The 16,215-nt window shown below is 41.5% G+C and overlaps 1 protein-coding gene across 4 annotated transcripts in view; it reads right to left on the bottom strand.

Annotated features, from left to right (window-relative positions):
- DGKI (diacylglycerol kinase iota) overlaps positions 1-16,215 on the bottom strand; it is a 220,834-nt gene that overhangs the window by 23,073 nt on the left and 181,546 nt on the right. For all 4 annotated transcript variants that reach the window (XM_074902027.1, XM_074902028.1, XM_074902029.1 and 1 more), the window contains one exon: positions 8,464-8,489. In XM_074902027.1, coding sequence (XP_074758128.1) covers positions 8,464-8,489 — 26 coding nt within the window. The remainder of the gene's footprint in view (positions 1-8,463; positions 8,490-16,215) is intronic.

Below are 16,215 nucleotides of genomic sequence, written 5' to 3'. Positions count from 1 at the left end.
GAGCAATCAAAATGGAACATCTTCAGAAAAAAAAATGGTTAACAGAACAGGAGAATCAGTCTCACATTTCAATGCTCAAGAAAGAAGCTGCATTATAACTAAGCGAGGGGCATTTTGATGGGGAACTTGATTGCCTGTAAGCCTTAAGAGACATCAACTTGCAAATGCAATTATAGCTTAAAAAGAAAAAAAGTCTCTTACTAGCCAGTTTAGAAAGTCCAGCCCTATATGACAGCAACATCTCTTTCTAATCTAACATCAGACATGAAAAAGCAGATGCTGGTGGTCTATATCGGAAGCAGCTGTCCGGTGTGGTCATGGGGAAAGGTTTCTCAACTTGCAAGAGGAATTCTGTCTCAGCGTAAACACTGCATAAGAACCATGATTGAACATATAACAGCAAAAATGCATGCAATTTAGAGGCTTGTCATTTTTAAAATTCTTCCAAAATGTATCCGTTTGCTGCCACTACCCACTGTCCTAAAGGAACAGCAGGTAAACAAGACTTCCCCACAGGATTTCAGCTTTGGGAAAGGCTTAGGTTTCTTTGGAAATCCAAGAGCAATGGCACCAGTCTAGGTATGTCATGACAGCAGTGCCATGAGACACTCCTTCCATGAAAAGGAAAAAAAAAAAAAAAAAAAAAGAGCCAGAGTGCTCAAATAGCTCCCAAGAGACCATGAAAACCAACAGTGTGGCAACCTGCTGCAACTAAAAGCTCAAAAGCACATCAGCTGAACAGCAGTCAGACACAGACATCTGATGACTATTCAGCAAGGGAAATATTATGAAGGCCTTCACACAGCATCTCAAGCTAATCCATCTGTACAGGAAAACGTGTGGATAAGCACACATTCTCCTGTGGTTTGAGAGACACTTTTGAAGCATGCTGGCCCTCTGAATAAATCATACCTCAATAACATCTATTTCTAGGATTGCACAAAGAGGCAGAAAACCCTTCTAAACATTTGTGGGTTGTCCTTTAGTTACAAAAGGACCACATCCTGTGCAGATTCAAAGGACAGAACTGAAAGAGTTTTGACCGTATTTGCCTAACTTGGGAATAAGACAAAAATTTTAACATGCAAAAAATCATCATTACTCAGGTAGTTATAAATATGCATTGCAAAACTTTTCCTTTCAAGAATTTTAGATCCAAACAACACACAGCATCAAACCACTGTTTAGAGAGGGTAAAATAAAGAAAAAAAAAAAAAAAAGGAAAAATAACCGCACAGGCTTGCTGGAGGGCAAGAAAGAATTCTCACTTACACAAAAGTCCCTTCATACAACTCTGGAAGGATAAAGAAGCTTTCAAGCAGATGTAAATTACACTCAAGCTGCCTTTAAGGCCCCATTTGCACTGTCAGACTAGTTTAAAGGTACTTTGATGCCAATTAAGATTCCACCCTGAATTGTTCATGTGGCACTGGTGCTGAGCTGAGAGTGCAGTTGATGGTTAGGAGTGGAAGTACTGAGACCCTAATGCCAAACTTTTCCTTCAAGACCGCTTAACTCAGATTCACAAAAGGAAGGGATGACTGTAAAGAAAAAAGACTTCCTTCGTAAATGGTCCAAAACCCCAAAGAACAGTTGCAGATAAACTAAGTACCATCTGGCAGACATCGTGCCTTTTTTTCTTTCCTTTTCCCTTGCACCATTTTTATTTTTAAGCCAAGACAGGAACAATTAATGTCATTTTCAGGAGTGATGTGGTGAAGGAAAACGTCTCTGATCATGCGAAAACACAAGGCAGGGAAGAGTTTGGCTGACTAATGCAGCCACTTCATCAATAAATTGGCATTGCTTTGGCAGGAAGAGAATTGTAGGTAAAATAATTAAGCAATGATTTTGTTTTTTATTTAGAAATAAAAAGGATAGCAAAAAAAAGAACATTGTGGGTCACGCTGTTCCTCCCCCTTCCCTGACTTAGTGGACCAATACTATCATAGGCACTACCAACACACTCTCTTCAGGTTTTTGCCACTGCAAGGCTGGCTGCAGTGCCTGCCTGGCAATATCTAAGTAACCCTTTCTCAACAAACTAGGGCTTCACAGTAGGACTAAATAACCTGAAAATCCGTTCAAGCATTTATTTGTTGGCCAGAGTCTTCGGTGGGTGGAGCAAATTGGTTTCTTGTTTAACAAGTTGCCACTCTTATCTGACCATGCCCAGCCTCTATCAGATACAAAAAACAGGAGCAACGTAGGTTGCAAGGCTACCCTGGGCTTCTGCTTTAAAATAGATGCCATGATTCAGACAACACATTCATTGCTCCTACTTCCTCCTGAGGGGAAAGGGATAATGACAGTGGCCATCTGGAAATAAATGTTTCCCAGTTTTCCTCTATTACTCATCCAGATGCCCACATCTGCCAGACCTCTCCCTCCCCGCTGCCTACTGACCCCTCGGCCTGCTTAGATACAGTAGGAGGTGGCGTATAGGCACCTTTTAAAGGTTTTGGGCAGAGGACCTCCCTCAGCCTTAGAGAAGTGTTTTGACAGAATGCTTTCTCTTGCTTCCATGAGTCTGCATCAATACCAGCCTCTGCTGAGCTGAGAAGTAAATGAACAAACTCGGAGCAGAACCCCAAGCAACTGTTGGCTCAGCTGGCCACAGACATACTTTTAAAACACTATCCAGGAGGGCTTTCTTCCTAAAGTAACTAATTAATCTGAATAAATACCTGCAGTCAGGACCACCCCCCACTGCACTGTCTGATTTGTTCAGAGAAAGCATTCCAAGACATCTCAATCTGTTGCTAGGTAAATGGCTGCAACAGTGTCGTGAAGAATACAGCTTCTCAGCTGGAACTGTGTGAAACCATCAGTCTTTTGAAGAAATCTGGTAGACAAAACAGAGGTGCCTTTTTTTTCTTTTTAAAAATTTATTTATTTATTTATTTATTTATTTTAAAATTCTACCAGCACTGAGATGTTTGGCTTCATCTGCTTGTCCTTTTATTCAGGATGGCAGGATGCTTCAAAAAACTCTCAAGGAGAATATCTCTTTGCAGGCTATGACTAGCAAGACTAGTGGGCAGTGGATCCAGAAAGAAGAAAGGAGGTCGAGAAAGTAAAGTCCACATTCCCACAGGCTGCCAGGGACAACAGCAAATCACAGAATCGTCTAGGTTGGAAAAGATCTTGAAAATCATCCAGTCCAACCGTTAACCTGGCACTGACAGTTCTCAACTACACCGTATCCCTCAGCGCTATGTCGACCCTACTCAAACACCTCCAGGGATGGGGACTCCACCACCTCCCTGGGCAGCCCATTCCAATGCCTAACAACCCGTTCTGTAAAGAAATACTTCCTGACATCTAGTCTAAACCTTCCCTGGCACAACTTGAGGCCATTCCCTCTTGTCCTATCACTTATTACTTGGTTAAAGAGGCTCATCCCCTGTTCTCTGCAACCTCCTTTCAGGTAGCTGTAGAGGGCGATGAGGTCTCCCTTCAGCCTCCTCTTCTCCAGACTAAACACCCCCAGTTCCCTCAGCCGCTCCCCATACGACCTGTGCTCCAGACCCTGCACCAGCTTCATTGACCTCTGGACACGCTCGAGTCATTCAATGTCCTTTTTGTAGTGAGGGGCCCAAAACTGAACACAGGAATCGAGGTGCAGTCTCACCAGTGCCGAGTACAGGGATGAGATCCCTTCCCTGTCCCTGCTGGCCACGCTATTGCTGATACAAGCCAGGATGCCATTGGCCTTTTTGGCCACCTGGGCACACTGCTGGCTCCTGTTCAGCCGGCTGTCAATCAGCACCCCCAGGTCCCTCTCTGACTGGCAGCTCTCCAGCCACTCCTCCCCAATCCTGTAGCGATGCTGGGGGTTGTTGTGGCCCAAGTGCAGCATCCAGCACCATCCCATGCATTGGAGGTCCTAGGAGTGTTCCCAGCTCTTGTGGTATTTTATGGGGCTCCTACAGCCATCTTCCTCCTTGCACAGGTTCAGACCTCCTCTCTTTAATGGACCAGACAGCACTGGAGCAAATATCATAATGCACAAGACATTATGCCTCCAAGGCAGGAGCAGATACTGCATAGCAAAGCATTTTGCTGTATGGGATGAAGCTGCCATGTCTTCCATGTGTACACTTGATCACACCCTTCCACTCAGTTCATACAGCAGCTCCCTCTATCCAGAGGGACATCTAGAGACAGAATTATACTTCCCACCCCAAACATCCAGTTTGAACCTGGGCCAAGCAATCCCTGTGCAAAACTCTTCATAGAGAGGCTAATATGAAGGTCACCATTTAAACCCATTTCACTTCTAATATACTCCTGGCTCTGCACAAATCCCTCCTAAGGATAGGATATCCATACTGGATAAAACCACCATTTGCCAGAATCTGAAAGATCTTTGAGTGTTGCCATTCAATAGTTTGCTGGTATTTTTTCCTATAAGACTAAAATGGGAACGGAAGTGATTGTACTCTTTTTAAGAGCATTTCCCTCAGTTGCTCAGGTGATGATGAAGAACATCCAACTCTGTTACACAGGGTAACCAAAGAATGGTAAAAATAACCCAGGTGAAGCTAGACCAAAGGTAATGTAAAATATAAGGATATTTTTCAATGCATTAGCATGGGAAAATTTGTAGACAGATTTCTGCAAGCCAGCTGTGAATAAGAATGGGCAGAACATGATCTAGCATACATAGAGTGTACAGTGCAGTACTGAAAGGTGCTGGATGAAAGAAGGTTTGGTAAACAACAACCATTCACCCAGTGATAACCAGGGAATGACCATACTGGCCAGGCAACGTATTAGAAGTCTGCATTCCATCACAGTACCATACCTGATCTAAAAACAACGGATACGGTTTCCTTCAATAACATCCAACAACTTCAGGCTACCTGAGCATAAGACCCGGTGTTTTATAGAGTGAAAATACAGCTGTCTATCCCCTCCCTCAGGACAAGCACCAAGTGTTATGTGGCCCTGCCACTTGCCTATTGTTGACTCAGCTAGTCCCAACACCCAAAGACCGACCATCGACCATCGTCCTCCAAGGCTGCAGGGCAAGTAACTCCACCAGAGCCCACATGACTGAAGAGTTACTCCTTCCATTTCACTCTTCACAGCCATCACCCTAATGCCCTGTCTAAACTATTGTGCTTTGGTATTTACTTGGCTTGTTCCATTTTGTCAGTCAGTTAGGGAGTTTGGAGGTTAGGGGTTTTATCTGCTCTTTTTGTGGTTTTGTATGTGGTTTTTTTAATTTAAAAAAAAAAAAAAAAAAAAAAAGGAACGAAGAAGACAGATTTCACTCTGTAGTTATGTATTTCCTAACCACCTGTACCAAGCACAAAAACACAAACCTTCTAAAATATTTAAGAGGTTTAGTTTTTCTCTTTTGAAGTTTGGGATTTTCTAGCAGTACTGTTTCCCTTTCTGTAATACTTAAAATGGCTCTGTTTGGTAATCGAGAAAGGTGCCTTTAACACGTGTCCACAACAAGGAGCATTGTGTGCTGTTACAATTGTTCAATAGATGCCCAGTCCCAGACAGATGGTGCTTTATCCTCACCCTCTCTTCAAGACAGCATAATGCATTGTCTTGTCAGGGATTAATGGAAGTGCCACTCACAGTAGATGCTAATTTTGGTAGCAACTCTCTTACTACACTACAGATGCTACAGCTACTGCTTGCAACTAATGCTTGAAACAGGCAGTCCACACTGGAGGAGAAGCAGGACATTCAGAAACCAAAGTGAAGAGCACAATGCAAGAATCTATGCAGAATGCAATCTCATGGTCAAGGGGAAAGAGACATTTGAAAAGGAAGACAAGGACGATGGAAATTAAAGACACAGAGAAACAGCAGAAGAAAAGATCAGGAACCAAATGGGAAGTTAAAACAAAAGATCCAACACAACAGAGAAAGTGCCTTTTCTTAGTAACACCCAGCACATCACATCATCAGAAAATCAGCCCTTGAAATGTGTCCCATAACAGGGGAGAGCAGCTGACATAGAGTGATGCTAGTGAGAGTAAGTTATTCTACAGCTGGGTCTTGCCCCATTGTGCACCCCAAAGCATTATTGCCTTATAAAACTACATATGAATGTTCAACATCTTGAATAGGCACACAGTTGAGTACTGATTAATAATGAAAATAAGCATCTCAAAAATGACTCCTGGATACCTACTCTAAGAAAAATATACCAGGAGAGGTGTGCATAAACACTCTAAAGGACAGGCAATTCAGGGATAAGTTTTCAGCTCTCTCCTGTACCCTCTCTTTTTTGTGTAGGTAAGAGATTTCAGATCCAAGACTAATTCAAGATTCTTCCACACATGCACAAGGTGGACTGAGAAGCACCTACGCTCAAAAGAGCTTGTGCTACAGCACCTTTGTCACATTTTCTTTCAAGTACTGTGGTCATTTACCATGGTCTGTATGTGGCATAGTGGGAGAGAGGAAATCCAAGTACTGGACCTCTCTTTCTGAAAAGTCACTGAGGCATGTGAAATCTTTTGTGTTTGAGAGAAGCTCCTACATATTTACATGGATGACAAATCTAGTTAGATAATCCACACAAAACTTCTAATAACTAGCACTATCACATCACTAATTGGTCAAGGGAACATAGGCCTTTCACTCTGCATTTGAGAGAAGGTTTCTTGTGGGAGAAAGGGAAGAAAGAGAAGGAAGAGGCTATTCAGAGATATTTATCAAACCTGAAAAGCCAGACTGGAAGCAGATGGTAGATGGCAAACAGGAAGATTTTGTGAAAAACTAGAACAGTATAAAAATAGTGGAAAGAAGGAAAGCATTATGACATCAGGAAATACAGAAGTTTAAAGATATACAAGGAAATAAATTTACACTGTCTGTTGCTCCATTAATAGATAAAAATGGAGCAATAGAATAAATGTAAGAGAAATGAAAAAGCAAGAGCAGTCTATCATTAACAAGCTTACGCACCAACAAGCAGTCTGAGTCCAGGTCTTGAAATACTGTATTAGACCACAGTGTTTTCAAATTTCTTCTGAGGATTGGAGAAATGGGGTATACTGTTAACTTCTCACAAATCTCTAGTACTTTATATTAAGAAGCTGTGGTCATGGTAAAAAGCAGATGAACTATTAAACAAGAAAACTACCTCTAGTTCACAAAATCAATGAGCTGTAAATCACAGAAAGGTGATAGGGCACACCAGGAAATTCAAACTGTATACTTCTGTAATTCTTGTGCTCTTAGTTGTCAGGGGATCCACTGCTATCAGACACTAGGAATGGACTAGATGGGCTAGATATATCTTTGGTCTGACATGTTTGACTATTTTTATGGCTTGCTTTACAACTTTCTTTACTAAGAAATAACATGCCAAGGAGTTGGAAGAGAATTTATTAATGACGATATGTTTGACAGTCACTATACTGGACTAAAAAGATCTTGGCTGGAGCCAAGGACAACGTAGGTTGATACCTAACTCATCACTCCACACTCCAGGCGTACATATTTCTGTGACATACTTCCAGGCTCAGACCTCCTTACGTCTCCATTTGTAATAATCCTTACTATTCCCTATCCAGAACTTTCTTGAATAATACTTATTGCATTGTCCAGAAATTTTGCTGATTGTGTTGCATATAAATTGAATGCCAGAAGAAAATAGGTATTTTTTTCTTTTGTGGTCCAAAACAATATTCCAGAGTCAGAGCTACATGATGAACTCTCCCCTCTCGGTTACAATCTCCTAACCCTTTTTTTTTACCATTCATTGTGCAACTCTGCCAGTGCAATTATTGCCTCACCTGCAGTATGCCTCTGGATTTCTGTACCAATGCAAGCATACTTTAATGTACTGCAGAGAAATATTTATACCACCTAGGTCTATTATTAGCCAGTTAGTTACTGCAAACTCCCTCTTTATCCATAGAGGAAGACCAAATACTTCAGTCTCCTTCAGAGCAAGTATGTTACCATAACCTGCAACTCTTGTTACTCAAGCCCTGAGATTTTCATATGTAGAAGCTCCTAGTGGCACTAAATTCCACACCATGCTACCAAACTGATTTTTGGGTTCAAGCCTTTAAACACAAACCACTCTCCTCTGTTACAAAAGTGCTGTTGTATAAGCATCATAAGAGATCCACCCATGTTCACAAAAACTGTGTATCATCCTTTAAGCTCACACATAAATTTTCATAGGTGAAGCTCTACACACTTGTGTGAATAAATTCCAAACACTTGCAATAGCTCAGTTTAGCTGAGCAAGATTAATTTTACAAATAACTCAACACTGGGTTAACTTCTGCCAGCCCCAAATATTGAACTAAATGAACAAGTACTTGCTGTCTAGAGGTGAACAAAGTTTGAGCAACATCAAAGTTTCCTTTTTATAAAATCATTTTTCTCCACCACAGCTGTGTTAAAACAGCTTACAGCTAGTCTTTAGTCTCATTTTTAATATGCTATTGGTATCTATAAAACACTTCTTACCTTGATCTTCTGAAGAGACCGGTGACCTGGAATAAAACAACAGAGTCCAGTCAATCTTTGGTATGGAAAAGCCACAAATAAGGTTCAATATCACAGTGGTGAATAGAGTATGGAGGAGTTGGAAGGTTTTATTCTTGGGCTAAATTAGAAAGGAGGGTTGGAAGACATCTGACAAGAGCAGAAAAGGAGAGAGACAGAGAGCAGGTTCTGCAGACCAGGGTGGCCATATGGAATCACGTCCATAAGGCAGCTGGTGGCTGCACTGTTAAGCACTCATGCCAGGAGTTTCTGTAGGTACTTGGCACAGAACTTATCTACTACTGTTACTGTTGGAAATAACTGACATCATTACTGTTGAGAAAGTCCTGCTCCGTCAGAGATTATTGAAGGGACCATAATGAAGTGTGAGCCAGGAGAAAACCTCACAGCTAGGGGTGGTTGAGGAAATTATAGCTTCAGAGGAACTTGCAGTCATTAAGGTGGCCATTTTTCTTACTACGTCAATGTGGTGGAGAGCATAAAACACTAGTCGTAATTAATACCAGTTCATGCCATCTTCACAAAAGCAACATAAACAGAAAAGGAAAAAAAAAAAAAAAAGGTCTGGACAGATGTAAGTACAGTAAAATGCAATGTAACAGCAGCAACACAAGAGTTACTACCCGAACCAGTGGCTTAAGCCTCTGATAATAACTCCAAAAGAGTGAGGGGTTATAAAACATGAGGGACCTCTCTGTGCCCCCACTGATGAACACAAGGGCCCTACCGAATTCCAGAGAACTGTATCACAGCTCTCATCATTCAGGATCACACTCCACATCGTTTTGGTCAGCACCCACAACACAGGAACACAAAGAGGTATAAAGTATAGGCCCTCCATTTTCTCCTTTGCTGCAATAGCTTGGTTTAGCAAAAGTGGGGCTAGCTGTACAGCCAAATCTGGGATGTGCCTTGGTTATTGAGACCAGATTGACAGCATGCAGTGGATTGGACCATTGCCTCAGCACTTCCCAGCAAAGATTTTCAACGTCATATATAGCCTGCCCACCCAGGTAACAAGGAGTTTGTTCCTGCAGTGAATGGGCCAACCCATGCTTCCTTTCCAAGATATATTTAATTTTGAACCAATGTACAAAAATAACAAATTACTAAAGATTTAAAAATGTTAGTGTTGCCAGCAAACAGATCAAAGCTGACATAAGAAAAGCAGCCACAGACGGATGAAGGAAAAAGAAGGAACAAAGGGGAAAAGAGCACATGTATATTTAACTGAGTCAGCAGGGGCTGAGGGTTGGAGGGGGGGAAAGAAGGGTTAGAAACCCTTGATTTAGAGGAATAAAGGAGCTGAAGAAGGAGTCATGATCTCATTCTATAACAGGGGCCTGAAAATGAAGGTTGAGGGATTATAGGACATCAGAAGCAGATATACAAATATGCAAATATGTAGATGCAAACAGGAAAGACGGAAAGAAAAGAATGAAACTTTCCTAATGAGGTATGCAAATTTTTAGTTTTAAAAAGGAGAGAGATTTCCAGAGAAAGAGAGGAAAGAGTTACAGCACAGCTGGAGCAATGGTCACTGTGAATGGAAAAAATGTGATTGCCTAATTAAGATTCTGACTGTGCAAGAAGCCAATGTGTCTGTATGGATCAGAATTAATGAATCCTCTACGCCCATTAAACCCTCTGATTGCTGCTGAACATCCTAGGCATGTACCCTGCTCTGCTGCAAGCCAGGCCAGCTCTGCCCTTGCACTTCAGCCATGTCTGTGGAAATACAGTAGGAATGCAAGTAACCCCGAGGATCAGCAGGCATCACTAGGACTATGCCCCACTGCTCTGACCAGTTCGTTATAGGCCTTCCTCCACAAGCCCCAGCAGAAGACCTTCTGAAAGTCAAATCTCAACATACAGTGTTTCCTACAAGGTTAAACAGTGCAGAAAGCACCATATCAAGAGGTGCAAATTTTTAGGTACTTAAAAATACTTCTACATTCAGGAGTCATGCCAGGTTCCTTAGTTCACGTATCCTGACTCTCCATCCATTGCTAATGCAGTATCCCACAGCATCAGTAGAATTTATTCCTTTGCTTTGTTTCTCAATTGCATAGTTTCAATACCTTTCAGATATTTATTTAGATTATCCTATAATTTAGCTCTTCTTTATGCTTGGTAAACCACATGTCATTAGTTCTTTAAAGCATCAACAACAGGCAAGACACTATTACGGTAACACCGCCTTCTCAATTAAAATATTGAAGGGAGGGATGAAAAACGTGTTTGTGCATATTTAGCGTGCCCAAAATTCATACGTATTTTCAGAATACTACTGGCATGTGCCTTTTTTGCTTTGTTGCATACCTTGAACACAGTGGCTGAACAGTAAGAAATTTAACAGGTACTACTGTTGCTACTAGCAGTGTTTTCATTTGAAAGGCTTCATCAAGCATCTTTGGGAACTCTTGTAGCCCGGTGTCCTGAGAAAATAAGGTTTATATTATCACAGCATCTTGATGTGTACGCATGCACCTCTCTGCCTCACCCTAATGAAGTTGCAGCTTGTTAGGTCATTTCACCCATCATTAAGAGAGTGGTTGGAGAGCCAATTCCTGCGTTCACAAGGAAATGCAATAGCATAAATTCAAACTTTCCAATGTTGCTGTGAAGTCACCAAGAGAGGTTTCAAATATCTCAGCCACAGGAAAGCCTCAGTGAGAGCTTCCACCACTGGAGATACCAAAGGTTCAACCACAATAAACTAGGATTCCTTTGTTCCAATACTGACATAAAGTATTTTGACAGAGTAGAGAGGACTTTCAATATTCCCCTACTATTTTAGCCCACACATTTTATCAGAGGGGAGGTGTTCCAAATCATTCAAGTACTTGTAACTATAATGTAAGAAAGTGAGGCTGCTAAAAAGTCCACATGAATAGTGTTGGGCATTTTATGCACTGTCTGGTCTGCGCCGTGTTTATGACGGGCTCTAAGGGAGGAAAGAAAGAAAGCCGAATGACTGGCTCTAAACCACACATACTCGCTCCACATCCACAAGGGGCTTTCCTGAAAGGAAAAAAATCCAGTGGATGCTGATATTTCCGGTCACACATCTATCTCTCAGGTCTGTGAGAAGTGTGAGGGATATACTGTGGCAGCACTGGTCACCAGACAGGTATCCTGAGAAGGGAGGATTCTCAGCTGCTAACATCCACAGAGTAACCATCTATCTAGTGCCTGTCAGCTGCCCTCCTAGTAAGATTCTAGCTGTGTGTTTGACTGTCATAAAGAAGCAAGTTATCATTCTCACAACCTCCATGATTTAAAAGAAGTAGAGACAAGTTAGAGATACTTCAGAATAACTAATATGCTGTCAAGATCTGTGGTTCCACCTGGGTCAAAACACCTTCCTGAATGAAATCCTGAAGAGATTTTCATTTTGTTAAACAAAACAAATGAAATCCCAAAAATCTTCAGGAAAAGGTTCAGGCACTGCAATATCCTGTTCTTGGCTATTTCAGAACAGAATTGCTTATTTTTTATATCAATTGTTAGTTTTTTTCTGGTTTTATTTTGGTGTAAAACTAACTTGGAGAAAGAAAGGCTCATCACCTCCCCAAGAGAGTAAAGACAGGCCAGATTGTCTATGACTGGCTACATTTCCAGGATCATGAGATTAAATTAGCTCTTCTACCAACAATGCTCTTTTCTCAAGCATAAATATGAAAGGAAGCCCAATTTCAAGTATTTTCACCGAAGGCATTAATCTGACTTTTCTCTTGCCCTGATTTGACAGATGCTTTATGAAGAGCTATTGCTGTAGTGACTAGTTAAGGGGAAGACAAATATTACTATGACAATAGGTAAGAGGATCAGAAGCGAGGAGGAGGGAAAGCATGTTACCACCTCCGTTTGCTTTCCATGCTGTTTGTACCCCTCCTTTCACTATAGGTCCTGCAGTAGTGTTCTCCTCCTGTTGCGGAGTTGCAAGCTCTACTCAGAAGAGATAACAGCACTTGCAAGCCTCAGTCTGCAACGTGAAGCGGTGCATTGCCTATTCCACCCTCACTACGCAACCCTTTGTGCTTAACACAGAATGCACAAAGAACTCCCAGGAAATGAGGTACACATATTTAGAAACACATACAAAGGCTGAATAATAATTTGCTTCCAGCAAATTGGAAGACTTATGATACTAAAGGCATGAGACATGCCCACCTAAAACAGCACTATGCCTCAGAGTTAGTCGTCTGCTCCAAGCTCACTTTTTTTTCCACTTACAGGCTTTAGATCAACTGCTGGCAAAAATCTAATCCCCAGTATAGCCAAGACAGCCTTCAATATCATACAAGCCTTCTTCCAACAGCCAAACACACACACAGCTGTTTCCAAGTGCACTCTCCAGTGTTTAAGCACTAGATTTATTCAGTACTGGAAGGGTGGAAGAGGGAATATTCATTTCTAAGGAGGGAAGGGCAGGGACTGTCACAATTTTGAGCCTAGTCATCTGAGGCTTCGGAACCCAGAGAAATACAGCCAGCTTTCAGCAGATGAATTCTAACAAAATTTCAGTAAATGGGTACATTATTCATGAAGACAAAAGCCTCTGGATAAACAAACCCAGAGCTGATGTAAAGCAGCTATTTTAATCAATAAACCTGTAGCAGAAACCATCTGCACCAAGGCTATTTAAAACCAGCCATTTACAATGTAAAGGCCAAATAACAATCTGTGTGCAGCAATTCTGCTGGGTTTTATGACCATTCCCCTTTTTCCCTTCTTAAGCAACGTATTTCTGAAAACTTTCTATTTCAGTCTGACAATAGCTGCCTGTGATGAGGGGAGGGAAAGAGCTTTCAGTTTAAATCTATTCCTTCTTACTTTGTGTGTACATCTCTTCAGAAATGAAAGTGTCATCCCTATTGGGATTTATTCATATATTCTCTGATTATAATAGAAGAAAATTTTTTGCATGTAAAGTATTTTTTAAATAAAGGTGAGGAAACACCCTCATTCAGCAATCTTCATCAACTCTGCGACTGGTGAGTCCCCTGCAGCCCCAGCTGCAGACAGTGTCTCATATCTTGCTGGCAGAAAGGCAGAACTGCTTGTTTTCCTTATCCCTCAGCATCTACTACTTGGAGAGCTTTTACTATCCCAGCTTTCCTGTCATTCTTTCCTCTTAACCACTTCTCATAGACAATGGCTACACAGCCTCACACATGTAGGAAAATGCTCACCAGCAATGCTTCCTGAATCTAGAAAATTCTAGAAAAGAAGTTATTTAGTATTTTTGAGAAATCCATTCGGACATGTCCTGTTAATATGTAACAATAATCTGGAGAGCCCAATTTTTTCTAGTTCTGCTAAAGGAAGAAATCAGTACTACTTCTAGCATTTCTGTAACTTCCTTCAGCAGCCTCAATCTCTATCTGTACATTAACCATTACCTCAGGCTCTTCACAAGCCATCCAAGATACAGGAATGTAGCTTAGCGCTTCTTAGGAAAACAAGGGCAGCTCAGATGTATTCCTTCATGTGTCTCGGACATGTCTATGTCCCTTATATTGTTCCATATCTTTTCTCGGTACTGCCTAACTTTCTATCTCACCATTTCTCTGTCCACTGTAGAATGCTTTGAATGAAGGCTTGGAACGCCACAATGCAGCTATTCCTGAAGTTGTACTGACACCCAGAGGAGTTGCCTGGGAATTGCTGCTTTACAAAGGAATAAAAGATTTTATTGCAAAATCAGACATAAACCCAAACATGCTCAACCTTGATTTAAAAAAAAAAAAAAAAAGAAGAAAAAGAAGAAGGAGAGAGAAATACTCTAACACATTCATCTTGAAAAAAGTATCTCTACCTCGGAATAAAGGTCAAAACATGACTTAAGAAAGCTGGTGTGTTATTTACTTGAAAAAGAAGGTATTTCCAAATGATCAGCAGGATCACTGTAGGGTGATCATGGGTTGTTTGTTGTTTGTCTTTTTTAACTACTTGGCCTATCTTTCTCATATCACCACACGAACCAAAATATCTCAGGGGAATGTAAAAGACATTAATTTTGAAGAGGGCTTGATCCAAGCTTCTTTGAAATGTTATTCTTCCATTTCCAGATCTGAATTAAATCTTAAAAATCCTCACTGACCTACATGTCAATTGTTTGATGAATTTGGGGGTCAAAAGGCAAAGGAAAGTCCATAGCTGGTGTGGCTCTAACCTTAAAAGAAATAAAGTGAGATCTAGCCACACCATGTAATACTTAGGCAAAACAACAGACTGGATGTCAAGGCACTGGATGCTGTTTGAAACAGCTCTTTACTAAGAAGACCTGGAACCAGAACTAGAGGGGCTAGGTATATAGACTTGCTTAACATTCTACACGAAAAATCAAAAAAAGATGTTAGGTGCAATTAGGTAACAAATTATCTGGGCTCTTTCCTCAACAATGGATCTGTGTACTTCTACTTTTTCCAGGAAAAGATTAACCCAGAGGTCATTTTCCTATGACTTTAATGTTTTATTTAATCCAGAGAAAGGAATATTCCAGCAATTACAAAGCCATGACAGCCACCCTGCAAGCACATCAGCTATACTTTGCTTCAGAAGACACATTCCCACTTGGCCCTCAAGCTAGATGGAGATGAAGCACATCAGCTGCTTGGCATCTTGAGATACCACACAAATAATCTTAGGCCGGTTTGGGTTGTTAAACAATCTAGAAGCTACCTTAAGTGGTGCGTTTGTTACCCCAAAGCAAACCAGTCACTGCTGAGAAATAGCCTTTAGCGGGTTTGGGAGAAGAGATTGAAACACAGGAATCCCTCAGAAACAATTTCTTGCAATTATGTTCCTATGTAAGTGGCCTGATTTTCGTAAGTGCTAAGCACTAAACAACCCTCACTTGCTTGCTATCTTTAAAACAACAAAAACTTAAAAATCACCTTAGTTAATGTGCATAACACACAGGTCCTAGGCAGAGCAGAATTGCTGAGCCCCTTACACTCCTGCTACATTAATGGAGAATAAAACTTGCAATGGGAGTTTCAGATATGGTTTTGTGCTGCACTTTAAGATGCCTGGCACAGAAACAAGAATCTAGGAGTCAGGGTTACACTGGCTCCAAGCCACCTCTGGCTCTCTGATTTCAGCTTTTGGTACAATTTAGCCAGGTCCATCTGTCCCTGCTTGCCCATGGGCATCAACACTGCCAGGAACCTCAGCAAGGCTATGTATTACAGCCCCACTCCTCATGTATTTTCCTCCCTTACACACACACCTCTGTGCCAGCACTGCTAAACGCTTGCTTGGTCTCAGCTACTGAGACAAAGCTGTGGGTTTTAGTGCTTCTTTCCCAGCACAGAGGAGCAGCAGGCAAGTGGGGACAACTTTTCTCCCTCCCCATTTGAATGCTTTTAAGCTTTCAGAAGTTTCTCCTCTCACCCAAGAAATCCTCTGGCAGGCATTTTAAGAAGAGAAAGTACCTCCTACACCCTGACATATAAGCCTGCAGCTAAGGGACTCGGACACACACCCTAGACATGGAAGAGCAAGGTCAGCTCCCTGCAGAGCATCCATGCCAAGACACACAGCCTGCGGAAGATGCTTCCTGTCCCTCAGCAGTTCCCAGGTGAACCAGAGAATTTCTCCCCAACCCAAGCACACCAAACCCAGCCCATGTTCACAAGTACTTTCTGCTTCAAGCAACATTTTCCAGAAGAAATAAACCACTTTCACACACATCTCCACCAG

This window comes from Athene noctua, chromosome 3, assembly GCF_965140245.1.
Source record: "Athene noctua chromosome 3, bAthNoc1.hap1.1, whole genome shotgun sequence".
Taxonomy (NCBI): Eukaryota; Metazoa; Chordata; class Aves; order Strigiformes; family Strigidae; genus Athene; species Athene noctua.
Note: the sequence above shows the minus strand (reverse complement) of the source record. Positions and strands in the feature narration are given on the sequence as shown.